This window comes from Pangasianodon hypophthalmus, chromosome 14 (assembly GCF_027358585.1).
Source record: "Pangasianodon hypophthalmus isolate fPanHyp1 chromosome 14, fPanHyp1.pri, whole genome shotgun sequence".
NCBI classification, from domain to species: Eukaryota; Metazoa; Chordata; class Actinopteri; order Siluriformes; family Pangasiidae; genus Pangasianodon; species Pangasianodon hypophthalmus.
In genome coordinates, this window is record NC_069723.1 from 8,481,768 (window position 1) to 8,497,535 (window position 15,768).

The 15,768-nt window shown below is 38.1% G+C and overlaps 1 protein-coding gene across 2 annotated transcripts in view; it reads right to left on the minus strand.

Annotated features, from left to right (window-relative positions):
- The window catches only part of sorl1 (sortilin-related receptor, L(DLR class) A repeats containing), a 75,785-nt gene that overhangs the window by 50,776 nt on the left and 9,241 nt on the right, over nt 1-15,768 (minus strand). For both annotated transcript variants that reach the window (XM_026924164.3, XM_026924163.3), the window contains exons 2-5: nt 13,105-13,221; nt 5,860-5,988; nt 3,520-3,681; nt 3,093-3,160 (exon numbers count right to left, since the gene is read on the minus strand). In XM_026924164.3, the coding sequence (XP_026779965.2) occupies nt 3,093-3,160; nt 3,520-3,681; nt 5,860-5,988; nt 13,105-13,221 (476 nt within the window). The remainder of the gene's footprint in view (nt 1-3,092; nt 3,161-3,519; nt 3,682-5,859; nt 5,989-13,104; nt 13,222-15,768) is intronic.

Genomic DNA, 15,768 nt, shown 5'->3' on the forward strand with positions numbered 1-15,768 from the left:
CAGGCTTGATCAGTGTACTGAGAGGAGACTCATTAGCTACACTCCATTTTCTTGGGGTGCCTCGCTGACTGGACGCTACTCCAGTGGACGAAGTGGACCAAGTTCAGCCAAGCCCAAAGGCCATTAATCAGCCATTAATCAAAAGGCAGCACGCTGATGCCCACTATTAACAAACCGAGCTACCAGCAGCTCGTCAGAAACGCAGCACACATAATCATCCACTTCCTCTGTGGTTATTACTGTGGATCATTTTCACTCCCTCATGAACAGGCCAGATACAAATAGCAGTCATGCTCATAAAACAGTATGCGCTTTCCGATCATTTGCTGCATTAAATAGTAAATAATGTGGTTTCGTATACTCTAAACAGCAAACAGGGTGGTAGTGGTTTTATAAAGTACAGAGAAATCAAGGCAGGAAAAGAAAACTTTTTGTTAAACTTATGGTTTCCAGGTCAACATTTCGGCCATGATTTACTAAAGTTAAATGTAAACACATACGCAGGGGTGGGCGACATGACAAAAATATCATGCGTGAAGATATTTCTATGATACACAATATGGATCACAGTATATAGGTTTGCTAACAAGATGAAAGCAAAACAAAAAAAAAGAGCTACTTTTAAAAAAAAAAAGAAAGTTTAATGATACTTTCACATCATTTCTATAAAAAGAAATTATTTTACAGAATCTATTCAGAGTCTATACAGATCTATACAGAATATTATACAGAGTATTGCGTGTTTCATATAAGCAAAATAGCATGCCTTGTCCATTTTGTGTTTGCCTTAATGTATATGTAATTGACTAAGGAGGTAATTTACTCATTACTTTTGCTAGATTTAATTAAACATTCAGCAAAATTATTCTCAAAACTATCACTTATTATCACTATAGCAAATTTGCTTTTATATTAGGTATTCATTAGCAACGCAGATGCCAAGCTATTCAAAGAAAACCTGTGAAAAGGTTTTCCTTCACTTTCATTTCCCTTAAGAACACACATGCACGTCTATACTCTGCTCGTAATATCATATGTATGAGTTTTCTGACATCTCTCTCCACCTTTAGGCAGTGTCATACTTGGCGTGCAATTACGTGTGTATGTGTGTGTGTGTGTGTTTCAGCTTTAGTCTACTCCTCCAGGATATTTGAACTTGTCACGGCTTCTGAGATCAAACAGCATATGAAAAATAAGATCTTATTTGCATATTGTTTTCTCACACTACTTTGCATGTGATATCATTCACACAGCTATTCTTTATAAAGCATTCACATCAGCTTAGTAAATGGGATCTTGGTAAATCAGCTTAAAATAACTTGGATCACACGAGATCACTGTAATTTAATTTTTATACTCGGATCATTATATTGTCATTTTAATCTAAATCATTTTGAATAAAACAATGATAGTTAGCTATCACCCTGCGAAGTTTGGATGTTTTAATGCTTTTGCGTTTGCAGAAAGCACCAATTAGAAATGTGAACACAATATTTTAATGTTTAGTTTTCTTGCAGAACTTGCAATAAGCTTACGAGAAGCGTATTTGGTCCGTAACCAGTATGGTTAAAAACCTTTCAGTTTTTTTCCCAGTTAAGCCAAGCATAAGGGTGGAATGTTAGCCAGCAGGTTATTGTTTAACATTCGAAGGCACATGCTAATTTCCAGAATGCTACTTGTTCAGCGTTAAATGCCAACATCTAATTCCATCATGAGTTAGATCTAACTTTGGCACAATACACATGTGAGAAATATATACATTTTTAAATTTAACTTAATGTTATTTAATCCACCTACAATTTCTGTTGGTTATTCAATATTACACCAAATAATTCTCTAATCTGTCTGATAGAATGTGTTGATTAATGCTGATTTTGTAATTATAAATGGTTAAAAATATGACATGTCGATCATTAATAAATAAAACATTGTAACTGTTCCCGAATTGCTGTAGTATAAGAGGAATAAAACACTCTGAAGCATACTGTTATCGGAAAATAATCAAATGCTGGTGGTGACAGTGACTTGGCCTTGTATTGGGCTGTTGTACGCAACCCCATCGTTGATTTTTTTCCTATAACTGCATGAACTGTCATGTTTTATTCCTTACTTAAGGACAATTCAAACCTCAAAAACAGAAATTTAGACTCATGCATACAAACCCTAAGCATAATACTACTGTCTCCTATATACATTTACACTAACTGACACTATCGAACATTGCCTATCTGTGCTTACTGACTGCTGCAAATTAAATCACAACGTCTCCTTTCAGATAGACCATACAGCCAAAAGTATATGGACACCTGACTATCACACCCATATGAGACAATTGTATAGAATGTCTTTGGATGCTGTAGCATTACAATTTCCCTTCACTGGAAGTAAGAGGCCCAAACCTGTTCCAGCATGACGGTGCTCCTGTGCACAAAGTGAGGTCCATGAAGACATTGCCAATGTTTGGTGTGGAAGCACCTGAGTGACCTGCACAGAGCCCTGACCTCAACCCCACTGAACACCTTTAGGATGAACTGGAACGCTGACTGCACCCCAGGCCTCCTCACCCAACATCAGCGCCTGACCTCACTAATGCTCTTGTGGCTGAGTGAACACACATACCCACAGCCACGCTCCAAAACCTAGTGGAAACCTTTCCCAGAAGAGTGGAGGTTATTATAACGGCAAAGGGGGACTAAATCTGGAATGGGATGTTCAAAAAGCACATATAGGTGTGATGGTCAGGTGTTCACATACTTTAGGCCATATAGTGTATCTGAACCGTCTGACTAGTTACAAACATGATGTTCTGCTCCCAGCTTCCCAAAACAGTGAGAATACAGTGGAAACCCTTTTCATTGGGCTAGTCAAGCAAGAATAAAGATCACTAATAAGATATGGCTACATTTAAGCTGGGATTAGAGTCAGAAACCAATGAGAGAAGCTACAGGGTGAGGAAGAAGTAGAAACATGGCCACACGCAGTCTGTTCACCTTCAGTGTCTGATGGACAAACTCTGAGAGAATTATCAGAGAGTATTTCACAGTGTCTTATAGCAAACACCAGAAGTAATTAATTACAGTCATTGATCTTACCAGAAGTAGGACTTGACGTGTTCTTGAATCAGCACCCATGTTTCTCCAAAGTCATCTGACTTCCACAGCTTCCAGAGAAAACGGAAACAATTTGAGAAATGTTGAGGTTTCAAGCCCAGCTGATGACTCACTATACAGCAAATTCAGACTGAAACTTTTCTCTAAAGGCTTTAACACTGATGAATCACCACCCATATTAGACAAGTGCCACTGGCCCAAGATTTGCAACATAATGTTTTTAATGCAAAGTTATAAAGCTTATTCCCTACTGAGTCAGAACACTAAAATAACTATCCTGCATGTTAAGAAGAAAAGCAGCTATTTCATAAAAAAGCCCTGCTTTCATACTCTAAAAATAAAGCAAATCTAACCAGGAATACCAGTGAGATTTCACTCAAGCATGTCTGAGTCACTGTTTTGGACAAACCTGTTTATTAGGGTGGGAACTGTCATATCCCAGGACCAGGTTTGGCCTCTTGCTGTGCAGGAGCAGGTCTGTGGGTTTGAAGGGGATGGAGAATCCCTGGACGCTCTTGCAGAAGTCAAAGGTGTTCCAAAGATAACTGTTTTTGGTGTCCGCAAAAAGGTACTGCCAACGACATGAGAGAACAGAAATACAAAGAGAATTATTTTTTCATACATTTTAATTCATTCACTCATTCACCTTCAGTAAGTGCTTTATCCTGGTCCGGGTTAGGATGGATCCAGAGTTTATCCTGGGAACACTGCATTTAAAAAGATGCAAATATACTTCACTTTCACCACACGTACTTGGGTGTGCTCAGTTGTTACACGAGCGGCACTGTTCACTTACTCGCTTCGAGGACTAAATGCGACATCCACCTAATGGCACTTCGGATCCAAAACATCCCTGTCCATCTGGTTTCCAAGTCGAACTTTACTGTTTAGGGATTTCATACACAGCAACACTTTCTTTAAAACTTTCTGCTGATGATCTGCGTCTCAAATCAAAAATCCTCGCCATAGGTTCAAAAGTATTCACTAATCTTGTAAATCTAGTATGTGTAGATTTAAAAATAGTATCTAGAATATTGCATGTGATTTGAGACATGAAGAGTTTTTTTATTTATGTCACACACTGCTATACTGCCAGCACTATTTAAGCTGGTATTGCACCATGCAGCCACGCATGGCACATGTGGCGGCCATCTTGTATACGCGTACGCATAGTTAACAGCAAGTATAAATCAGCCTTCACACACTCATTCACACCTAGGGGCAATTTAGTGCAGCTAATCCACCTGCTGTCATGTTTTTGGGAGGTGGGAGGAAACCAGAGAACCCAGAGGAAACCCTCAGGGATACTGGACACATTTGAATGCCTCAAGAGATATTTCAAGAGATTTCAAGAGATCTCATTCTGTAATACTGTTCTCAAACTGTTTAGACCACTTTAACTGGAAAACAATTCTGCAAACTCCCTCCCCAGTCCAACTACTTAAATATTAGTTGCATTATTTTAATGTGTACAATAATATTTTGGATACTTATTGTTATTCCTGAACTTTCCACCAACAGAACATATTTTTATTAAAATTGTCCAAAAGTCCAAATTGACATGTATATGTATAGGCCAACTTGGTTTTGGAATATTAAGGGTTGGATTAAAGCCATTTTATTCAAGTTATCAGTCATATATGCTAAAATGTAAAAAAATAAATAAATAAAATAAAACCTCAAAAATTACATAGTATAACAACTTATAACTAGCTCTAATTGACTTGGATAAGAAAGAATAATGTGAAATATCAAAAGCTCAGACTACAAAGAAAATTTCATAATATATTTAAGAGATAGTGGTTCTTTATATGTAATTATGCAGCTGTAATTCTCCCTCTGTGGCTTCTGTTTGATCCTGTATCTATGTGCGTTCCCTGTAACCGCTCTCCTGTTAATGGAAGAACAGCTTCCACTCCAGTACAAGAGCCAATGTGAAGAGCCTGGAGGATGAACTGAGCCAGAGAAAGAATGAACAATGAGATAGAAGAAGAGAAAAAGGAGTGAAACACATTGTTCACAGATCACCATGTGTGATTTAAAACACACACATCCACAGGGAGGCAAAACTGATGAGATTGAGCTGCTATAAAAAGACATGTCCATGAACAGTCATGTCTTTTTCTTTAGGGAATATTTTTATCTTAGATTTGCATGAACCTTGCTCAGATACTATTAATAAAAAATAAAAAATAAAAAAACCCACAGCCAGCTTGCTCAGGTTGTTTATTTGGTTGGTCAATTATTATTATTATCTAGGGAAATTCATCTGTTAAATTAAAAGTAGACAGCTGTCCTAATGCCGTAGTGCTAATACTGCACACTGCACAGTGCAAAATGCTATCGTTAGTTATCCTCCTGCCTCAGTGTCCCACTCTGGCTCAGGACTGTGGCCTGAGGAGCCGCACTGCAGAATCATGGAGCAGAGCAGCACTTCAATTCCCAGGTGCCTTTGCAACCGGCAACTCCTCCCTGAGGCAGGCAATTATGTCGGGTGCCAAGGGCGACGGCTACGGGCAAGGCCGGGCCTATTAGTCACGCTGTCGCACTGGGTCTCATGAGAACTGCTCCCACGCCCAAAACGAGCTTCTCCACACACACACACACACACGCGCGCACACACACCTCTTAAGAGAAAGCTAGGCCACGGCAACACATCCCCACAACAAAACAACCTTAACTGACCTCACTCTTTAGTGCTTTAAGGCCCATGCATGAGATTTGAGGGATAGCAGAAGCAGATACTCACGCGTCTGTTATCAGCAGGGCTGTGATAGAACTGCGAGATCACTTGCTTGCTGTTCTCCTTCCCACTAGGCAGGTTGAACTTATCTGATATATGGATGAAGGTGGTTCCATAGTCATATGACACGTAAACCTGTGGGAAAGGTGTGAAAACAGAAATTAAATTTAGTATATAATGTTACGTTTGAACACACAAAACGTGTCGTGTGCATTCTAACAAACCTCCCTTATCATTCTACATGACTGCATGACTAAAGGAGTAAAAACTTCAATGTTAAAAACAAAAAAAAAAAAAAAAAAACAAAAAAAAAAACAGACATAAAAATTCTGTGCAAAAGTCAATACATATAATTTCTATCATAACCTCTAATTCACAGGAAGTTGTATTATGAATGTTTCACCATAAGCCTAATAATAAACACATTTAAAATGTGTCATTGAACAAATAAATACTTATTGACAGTGTGATGTTTTCTGTAAGAAGGTGTTTGTATAATATTTACAGAAGGAGTCTCCAGTGTCAGTGCTTTGTAACAGTCAGAGGTGAAGTTTTCCACCATGGGAAAGTCTTCAGGACAGATAGCTAATTGGCTAGGTGAGAAATAAACCATGGTAGGACATGCAATTGTAGGAAAATAATCAACAAAGGCACATCCCAATGTGTTTTACTTCTCTTATACCACAAATTGCCAAAAAGTACAATTATTATTTATTAAAGAATGACATTATGTTATTTATACATTTATGGACACAATTAGTGCTGTGTAACATGCATGAAACAATTTAGTTCCTGCTTCCACATTAACAATGGTTATAATAGCTATAAACTGTTGTTACCTCAGCACACAATCTATCCCTACCAGTAAACAAATTAAAAATGTGTTACTGAACAAACAAAAACATATAATCACTGATATCGTAAAGTTTTCTGTAAGGAGAGGTTTATTTAAAGCTGTAACTTTATGTTTTCCTCCATGGGAGAGTCTTCAGGACAGATGAGGCTTTGCGGTTTCCCAGTAACACAACAAGCTCCATTGTTTCATCTTAGTAACTTCAAGAAAGAGAAAAAAAATGATGATGTTGAGGGAACAACTGTTTATAGCTGCTATAACAAAAGTGATAACAGGAAGTAACTTCTTGTTTTGCAGATGTTCCACAACATTATATGTAACTATACATGGATTAAAACTGACATGTGTTTCATTAATAAAAAAAAATCCTTGTGGAAAACTGCTGTTTAAAAGGAATAAAACATTTCAGGACACACTATTATAGAAAGATAATCATCAGTAACCCCGTTTCGTATCGGGCCGTGTCACACCGCCCCAATGTTGATTTTCCTATAACAGTGTCCTGCTGCATTTTATTCTTTGCATATCACTATATAATGCCACTATATAGTGCAGCAGTAAGCGTCCATAAACACACCACTGTAACTTGTTGTTACATAAACAAGCGAAATATCAACAGTAATAAGCAGGCTAGTGGCACGATTACACAAAATAACACAAGACAGTTTAACAATGTTTTAAACATGCAAACTGAAACTATGAAAATACAGAAGTGTTAAATGTCAATGTAAGCATTAAAAGCATGGGCAAGGAGTTCAGAATTCGTTGTATGTTATTTGTATTTGTACATGATGCTGACCGTTCCAGAATCGTTATACACCGCGCTATTATATCAGAAGTGCAGCGCATTTACAAAGCACTAGAGGTAATATGGAATAAATTAGTGAACTATCCCAGGATTATGACTGTCCCTTGAGAATTTGGACTATAAAATGGCTGACACTTGAATACTGCACTAGACATAGCTTTGGTCTTTATCTGAAGGTTGTAATGGCAGTGTTTTAGATATATAGTAATATGTATAGCTAATTGGTAAAGTAAATAATATCAAAACATGACAGGACATGCTGGTGTAGGAAAATAATCAGTGAAGCAGCAGAGTTGAATATTTTCCTATAACAGCACATCCCAACATCTATTATTCCTCTTATACCACAGCAATTTGCCAATGAGTACAATTTCTATGTATTAAAGAATGATATGTTGTACTATTTATCCACTTATGGTTACATTTACTGTTGTGTAACATCCTTAAAACAATTAAGTCCTCTTTCACTTTCATTGTAAGAGCTACAAACAGTCGTTCCCTCACCAGGCTCTCTTTTTTCCTCTTTTTCCTCTCTTGAATAAGACAGGAGAATGTAGCTTGGCATATTACTGAGAAACCGAAAATCTGACCAATCAGATTCAGGGATTCAATAGTACCTTGGTATAATGCTAGCTATATTATATACGTACATTATATAATAAGCTCCCAATCTATTAAAAAAATAGATATCTATTTTAAAAATCTATTTGGTTGTTTATTGCGGTGGCAAATTCTTACTCATCAGTTCAGTTTGTGTTTCTAGAAAGCATTTAAAATTAACACAGTCTTGGATTAAGTTCATACTATTCATACTATATACTATAAGTTTTATACTTACATGAAGGGTTATGGGCTTATTGTGGGAAAAGGCTGGTTTATTTACAATAATACACTGCAGAAAAAAACTTTTGTTCCTGTAAATAATAATGATTATTTTATTGCAATATACCAAACTTGCAGTGATTATCTTCTGCTAGTAATGTGGTATGACTAATATCGTGAAAGTTAAACAAGAGGAACGCTCCTCTCTCATTACAGCAAGCTTTATATTCACACTGCACTTCGTTCCCATTTTCCGTGTCCTGCTTTTGTGTGAAGACAATTAGAAAGTCAAGTCACAGTTCTCAAATTCCGCGTCCTGCCTTAGCATTAGTTTTAAATCAGAGAATACCTGATTCAGCAAATACAAATACCAAAGTTACTTGAGAACTCAATAGAAACAATCTGTTAACTGGAAACTACCTTCCACTTTCCCAAACCCCTTGTTTTCCTGTTATGTCCGAATGATCAGTCGTGTAAACAAATCCGGGTCAAAGGTTCATCGTTTTCAACTCCAGGCTTTTGTATGCGTGCCATCAGATTCTTTCTGGAACGTGATGACACTCAAATGACGCCAATGCCGTACTAGGTATCAGAGATAAAACTCCACCTCATCCTCAGGGCTTTGATTCTCTACCAAATCATGCTAAACATTAACACTGGAACTAGGATTGGTACAGTGTCACGGTTTCATGCTCAGTTGGACAGTAACCTCATCTTTGACTTTTTACAAAATACAGATTACAATGCATTTCCTTCTTCTTTTTTTTTTTTTTTTTTTTTTTTAGCTCAGCGCAGCCAACTCTCGCTTTCATGTGATAAATATTGGGAATTTAAGTCAGTAATATTTCTTCTAAGTCGTATCCAGACTTGACTAGCTTTAGCAATATAATTATAACTGGTGCATCTTTGGGATTTTAGTTCTGTCCCAATCGATCATGTCAGAAATTTTTACAAACTTCTAGAAAGATTACGCTGTGTTTCCTCTTCTATAAAATGACCAGTAGAAATAACTCCAGGTAATATATACAGTGAGAGTAAAAAGTATTTGATCCCTTGCTGATTTTGTTGGTTTGCCCACTAATAAAGACATGCTCATTCTATACTTTTAATGGTAGATGTATTCTAACATGGAGAGACAGAATATCAAAAAGAAAATCCAGAAAATAACTTTAAAGAATATATATTAATTGCTTTGTATTTCATTGAGGGAAATAAGTATTTGATCCTCTAGTATGCATTAGGAGTTCTGGCTTTCACAGACCAGTTAGACACTCCCAATCAACTTGTTACCTGAATTGAAGACACCTGTTCTAAGTAATCACCTGTATGAAAGACACCTGTTCACAGAATCAGACAATCAGACAGATTCCAAACTCTCCAACATGGGTAAGACCAAAGAACTCTCTCAGGACCTCAGAGACAGGATTGTTGACCTGCACAAATCTGGAATGGGCTACAAAAACATTAGCAAGATGCTGGGTATTAAAGTAACAACCATTGGTGCAATTGTGAGAAAATTTAAGAAGTATAACATGACCATCAATAGACCTCGGTCTGGTGCTCCACAGAAGATTTCTCCTCGTGGGGTGGCAATGATCATGAGAACTGTGAGAAATCGGCCTGCAACTACACAGCGGGAGTTAGTGAATGACCTCAAGGCAGCTGGGACCACAGTCACCAGGAAAACAATTGGCAACACTTTGCGCCGCAATGGATTAAAATCCTGCAGTGCCCGAAAGGTACCCCTGCTTAAGAAGGCACATGTGGAGGCCCGCCTAAAGTATGCCAATGATCACCTCAAAGATGTACAAAGTGATTGGGAGAAGGTTCTGTGGTCAGATGAGACCAAAATTGAACTATTTGGCCTAAACTCTACTCGTCATGTGTGGAGGAAGAAAAATGCTGCCTATGACCCCAGGAACACTGTGCCCACCGTCAAGCATGGAGGTGGAAGCATTATGTTTTGGGGGTGTTTCTCTGCCAAGGGCACAGGGCTACTTCACCGCATCAGTGGGAAGATGGATGGAGCCATGTACCGTGCAGTCCTGAGAGACAACCTCCTCCCCTCTGCCAGGAAGTTGAAAATGGGCCGTGGTTGGGTCTTCCAACATGACAACGACCCGAAGCATACAGCAAAGGCAACAAAGGAGTGGCTCAAGAAGAACCACATTAAGGTCATGGAGTGGCCCAGCCAGTCTCCGGACCTCAATCCAATCGAAAATCTATGGAGGGAGCTGAAGGTCCGAGTTGCCAAGCGACAGCCCACCAACCTTAATGATTTAGAGAGGATCTGCAAAGAAGAGTGGGCCAAAATTCCCCCTGATATGTGTGCTAACCTTGTGGTTAACTACAACAAATGTCTGTCCGCTGTGCTTGCAAACAAAGGCTGTGCCACCAAGTATTAAGTGCTTTTGGCTAGAGGGATCAAATACTTATTTCCCTCAATGAAATACAAATCAATTAAAATATATTCTTTAAAGTTATTTTCTGGATTTTCGTTTTGATATTCTGTCTCTCCATGTTAGAATACATCTACCATTAAAAGTATAGAATGATCATGTCTTTATTAGTGGGCAAACCAACAAAATCAGCAAGGGATCAAATACTTTTTACTCTCACTGTATCTCATCGAAATTGACATGTTGGTAAAGATCCCACTACATCTTGTGGGAAAGAGGCTTTGCGCTTTTTCCTCATTATAAAGATACTACAGGAAGTGCTCATTTTTTCTATTATCTGCAACCAAAACCAAATTTAATCAACTTATTAACCAGGTTTAAAACCTAGAACAAAATATACGACATTTAAAAAGACTTAAGTGATAATAAGTGCAACTTTTGCAGCCACAAGTCCTACAACGAGAAGACTATAAAGGTCAAATATTGTATTTGAGGTGTATATAGTATGCATGGAGTTTTTAGCATGCATACATCATGAAGACACTCCTATCTCTGTGATTTATACATACATGGATCATTTATCCGGTGTGAACTGACCATAATTACGACATAATGTATGTTCTCCTGTAACATTACTTACTACACAAAAAGGACAATCAGGAGACCTGATCTCTTTGTTTCCTGGTATATTTACAATGTCATGCACAAAGACACTGGTACACTGGTTTCACCACCAGCTTGTGTGTGTGTGTTTTGTTCACGGTTGATTACTACCATGATAATATGAAACCATGATGTATTTAAACTGTCACATACTGTGTAAATTTCCAACAGGGCTGAACAGCACATGGTAGTGATGTGGAGGTGCAAACGTTCTGCTGATTGTTTGACAGGCTTTAGGATGATATAATCAGAGGAAGAGTCACACGCAGAAGCTGTGAGAAACAGATGGAGCTTTTTAATCTGACAGGCTCCAATAAAGGCAGAATATGTTGTCGTGAGCACAGGTCTCTACAGCCCAGCAGCGCTGTGATTTCCTGACATGCAACTGGAAAACTATTATACAGAGTAATGCAGAGTTTCTGCAGACAGACAGGCGAAGAGAAACAAACTGTGAGCACATAAGAATGGAGGATATCACCGTGCTTGCAGGTGACAGGGTGCGAGTTACATTTTAAGCTTTTAGTACTGCAGCAATGAAGACTTGATAAATGAGTCTCATTCATCAAGCAGGATACTAAAGAATTTATTCGTAAATCGCTCACAGGAGCATTTAAACAAGAAAGGTGGTATTCATGAAAAGGTAGTTAGTTCAGAAAAACATTCATAACCTATGAAAGCTCATGAGTTTGTGCAAATTTATGTAATAGGAGACTCACTAATGTAAACCTCGAGTGATTGCGTAATCGTATAACTGCCACGAGTTACTGCATTTTTGTTTGCAGTATACACTGTCACGTTTAAATAGCTTATTTAGCGTATTTCAATGACAAACTGATTTTGTGAAATTAAATCGTTTCATATTAATTGAAAGGAATCCAAAAGAAATATAAATTAAAACAAATAAGACTAGCCATTCAGTTATGTCAAAAGAAATGACGCTGCAGTGGCTCAGCTGTATTACTGGAGGATTTAGCACACAAAGCACTTAGGCGGCGCTCTTTCACCGTTTATTCGTCATTTCGTCGCTTTCAGCTCTCTGTGAGGATTTCCTTTTATGGAGCATTGTGGGTGTCACCAAATCTAAATCCACTTGAAAATTTACAGGTGACTAGCATATGAAGAAAATTAGTGTTACCAAAACTTTTGCGGTTTGGCCTATGAAAAACATTTGCACACAATTTCACTAATAAATTGATCAATGAGGCCCAATGTATTTAATGTTCAACATATTCTGTTACAATCCATTAAGAGTTTGTGCTATTGTGCAAATATGGTGCATCTTCTCCTTGAAAACTGTAAATAATTGGCAATGTAGCATTTTTAAGTAATAAATAAACCGTTAAACAGCAGAATTTGTCACCATGGCTCCTGCTGATTCAAAAGCGGCTTCTCAGCTGTGCCAGACAACCTGGCTTTTTGTCAACTTCATAAAAAAAGATGCCAGGTAGTGTAGATAAAGTGTGGCTTCTACAGGACAGCGAGAGACCTGCGAGACCTCTACAATCTGAGATGAATAGATGAATCCCCAGTTCTCTCACGATTCCACTGTCGTACCATTATTGACTTGAATAAGTCATAAACTGGGTAGTAGACCTGCAGGAGTGAGGGTTTCACTCCACTGAAGAGTACTCTCAGGAAATGTCAGGACACTCAGCCACGAAGAGAGAGCGGCGACATGTCAGCTTTGAACACAATCACACACTCACCGAGCTGCTCTTGGGGTCGGTGGCTCCAATGCTGTCTCTTGCCAAAGCCACGATGACGTTACTCTTCTCTCCAGCCCAATGCACAACCATCTGGTTATGAGAGTCATTCAGGTTGGCCTGTAAATAGAAAAACAACAACTGTCATTACACAAGGCTAAATGAAAAACATATTAAGTCAAACACTTTTTTAAACATTAGACTGCACATATAGAGAACATTTAATTAGCTACACTATTTACTTAATCAGCTGTGGTCAGTAATGGATCTGTGGCCACATAATATATGTCTAGTGGTCTGATTAAACCCATTTTATGTTGTTATGACTGAATTCTGGCAAACAGGCAAAAAAAAAAAAAAAGACGAATAATTAGGTTTTGGCCTAAATTATTATTTTCGGCCCATAAAAAGATAACTGATCTGCCTTTAATACAAAATTTCACCATGTGAAGGGTTTACCCAGGCAGTGATTGACAGCATAATCTCACGGGTCAATGTTTTTATTGTTCTTCCTGAAATATCTAGGGAACACAATAAAACACAAACATAGGGATCCAATGCTACACAGAAAGATATTTCAGAAACAAAAGGAGCAGAGAGAGAGAGAGAGAGACAGAGAGAGACAGAGAGAGAGAGAAAGGAAAAAGTGGGCAGTATATTTCTGACCAGTTTCTTTCAGAAAACAGGTGAGCCTAATATGCCAAAAGTAAATATGTCATGCTAAGCCACTAACTAGCTACATACTACCTTTTCAGTTCCTGTAATAATGCTGCATTTGATTTACAAGTTACAAGTTCCTCTAGCCGAACACAGCGTAAGTACAAGATGATAAAACGGCACAGAATTTGATTTGTTCAATGCAGCACGTTAACAGTTTTTGTAGCTAGCTGATTAAGTAGCTAATGTGATGGACAGTGTTTCTCACTGTTGTTCCCAGGGGTCCAAAATCTGGTGCTATTCCCCTGGTAAAGCATAATGGCACCAAAAGAAATAAAAACAAGGGTAAATTTGGGAGTTGCTTTTCCAAGATGGAGAAACCTGATGACTGTGAAGATGATGAAGCTGGGTCCCAAATGAGCTACATTTCTCCTTCAGATAATACAATAATTAAGAATGAATTTAATGTTACAGTGTAATTATTCTCTAGTTATTCTCAGCTTTGGCCATGGAGTGTGAAATCTTTTGGGAGTTTTTCTGGCCACTAGCTTCGGAATCTTGAAGGCTGCAATCTGATTGGCTCTCTGCAATTCACTGTGCTGGTTTCCAAGAGGAAAAACAAAAATATGGGACGCAAGGTCTGTGGTTGGTCATCTGCCATGTCTGTCAAATTGCCTTTTTCTGTGAAAGTAGGAAGTTTTCAGTCATGTCTATTAATGAAACATACCCGACTCTGTAGCGACTACTAGATGTAAAGCTAGTGAGACTAACCTCATCGACTATTTGGATCATTGATAGCTCAACAAATCAGTAAGCTATCTGCCATGTCAGTATTTCGTGTGTTTGTAGCTGTCTTTGTCAAAACTAGCGAACAATGATTAACAACAGTGCTTGCAAGCTAGTCAGCCAGATTTGCTAATTAAATATATATCATGGTGGTATGAAATAAGCTATAAACTTCCCAACTCGCTCTTTTTCTTCTTCTGAACTACTCTTGCATCTACAAATCAGTAAGTTATTTGCGTGTTTATAGTTAAATTTGCCATATTAAAGTTAAATAGCTAGCCACTGAACTAGCCATTGTAGATTCCAGGAGGCGGGGTTTCATGTACAAGAGTAAACAAATCATTCCAATGTTTTTTTTTTCTACCACATAACTTCTAGAGCTCAAATTCTACCCAAAAGTACGTTAGAAACTCAGTCTATTTTTCATCTGGTCCTCCTCCATTCAGTATAAATAAACTATAACCTAAGTGCACTATTATAAATGCTAAATGGAAAAAAAAACGCCTCTCCCAGCTGTTCTCTCAACACCTGCTGTGGCTGTTCCTGTTGCTGCAATGCAGGTGTGTATCTGATATATTAGACCCAAATCCATCCTCTCAGCCAAACGACTTTACACATTTCCCACAGCACAAACAAGCATTAGCCTAGACAAAACACACACAAGGAGGCACAACAAAACCCAAGTGGCTGAGAGAGAGAGAAAAAGAGAAAGAGAGAGAGAGAGTAAAATGTGTCAGCTTTACAATTTGGGATTCTGAGCTACGAAGCCTTTCTCATCTTTAATTCAGGACCCTGATGGGGTGTGGGCTTTTCAGATGATAGCTCTTCTGATGCCCCATTAAAGTGAAATATTACAAACCAGCAGCATTTCCCCTTTGGAGCACAAGCTTATCTCTATATATTCTGTTTCACAAGCAAATAACAATAGTAGGTTTTAATGGTGAAGCAAAATAATGTCATTATAGTGGTTTTAAAGTATTCAAACACATCAAGGAAGCAGATACGTTCACGGCATTAGTGTATAAACAGAGGTAATATAAGCAGAGGTTTAAGATTGGGCTGAAATCCAAATTTGCTGATGCAGAGTCACATGACTATGCAGTAAATCCACACAGCTTTTAATGCAATGCCTAAACTGTGGTTCTGAACAGCTTTACATTTAGAATGATGAGCTCACTGAGATGGAACAGTTGTGAAGTTGTTAAGTCTGGTATGTCTCCTTAT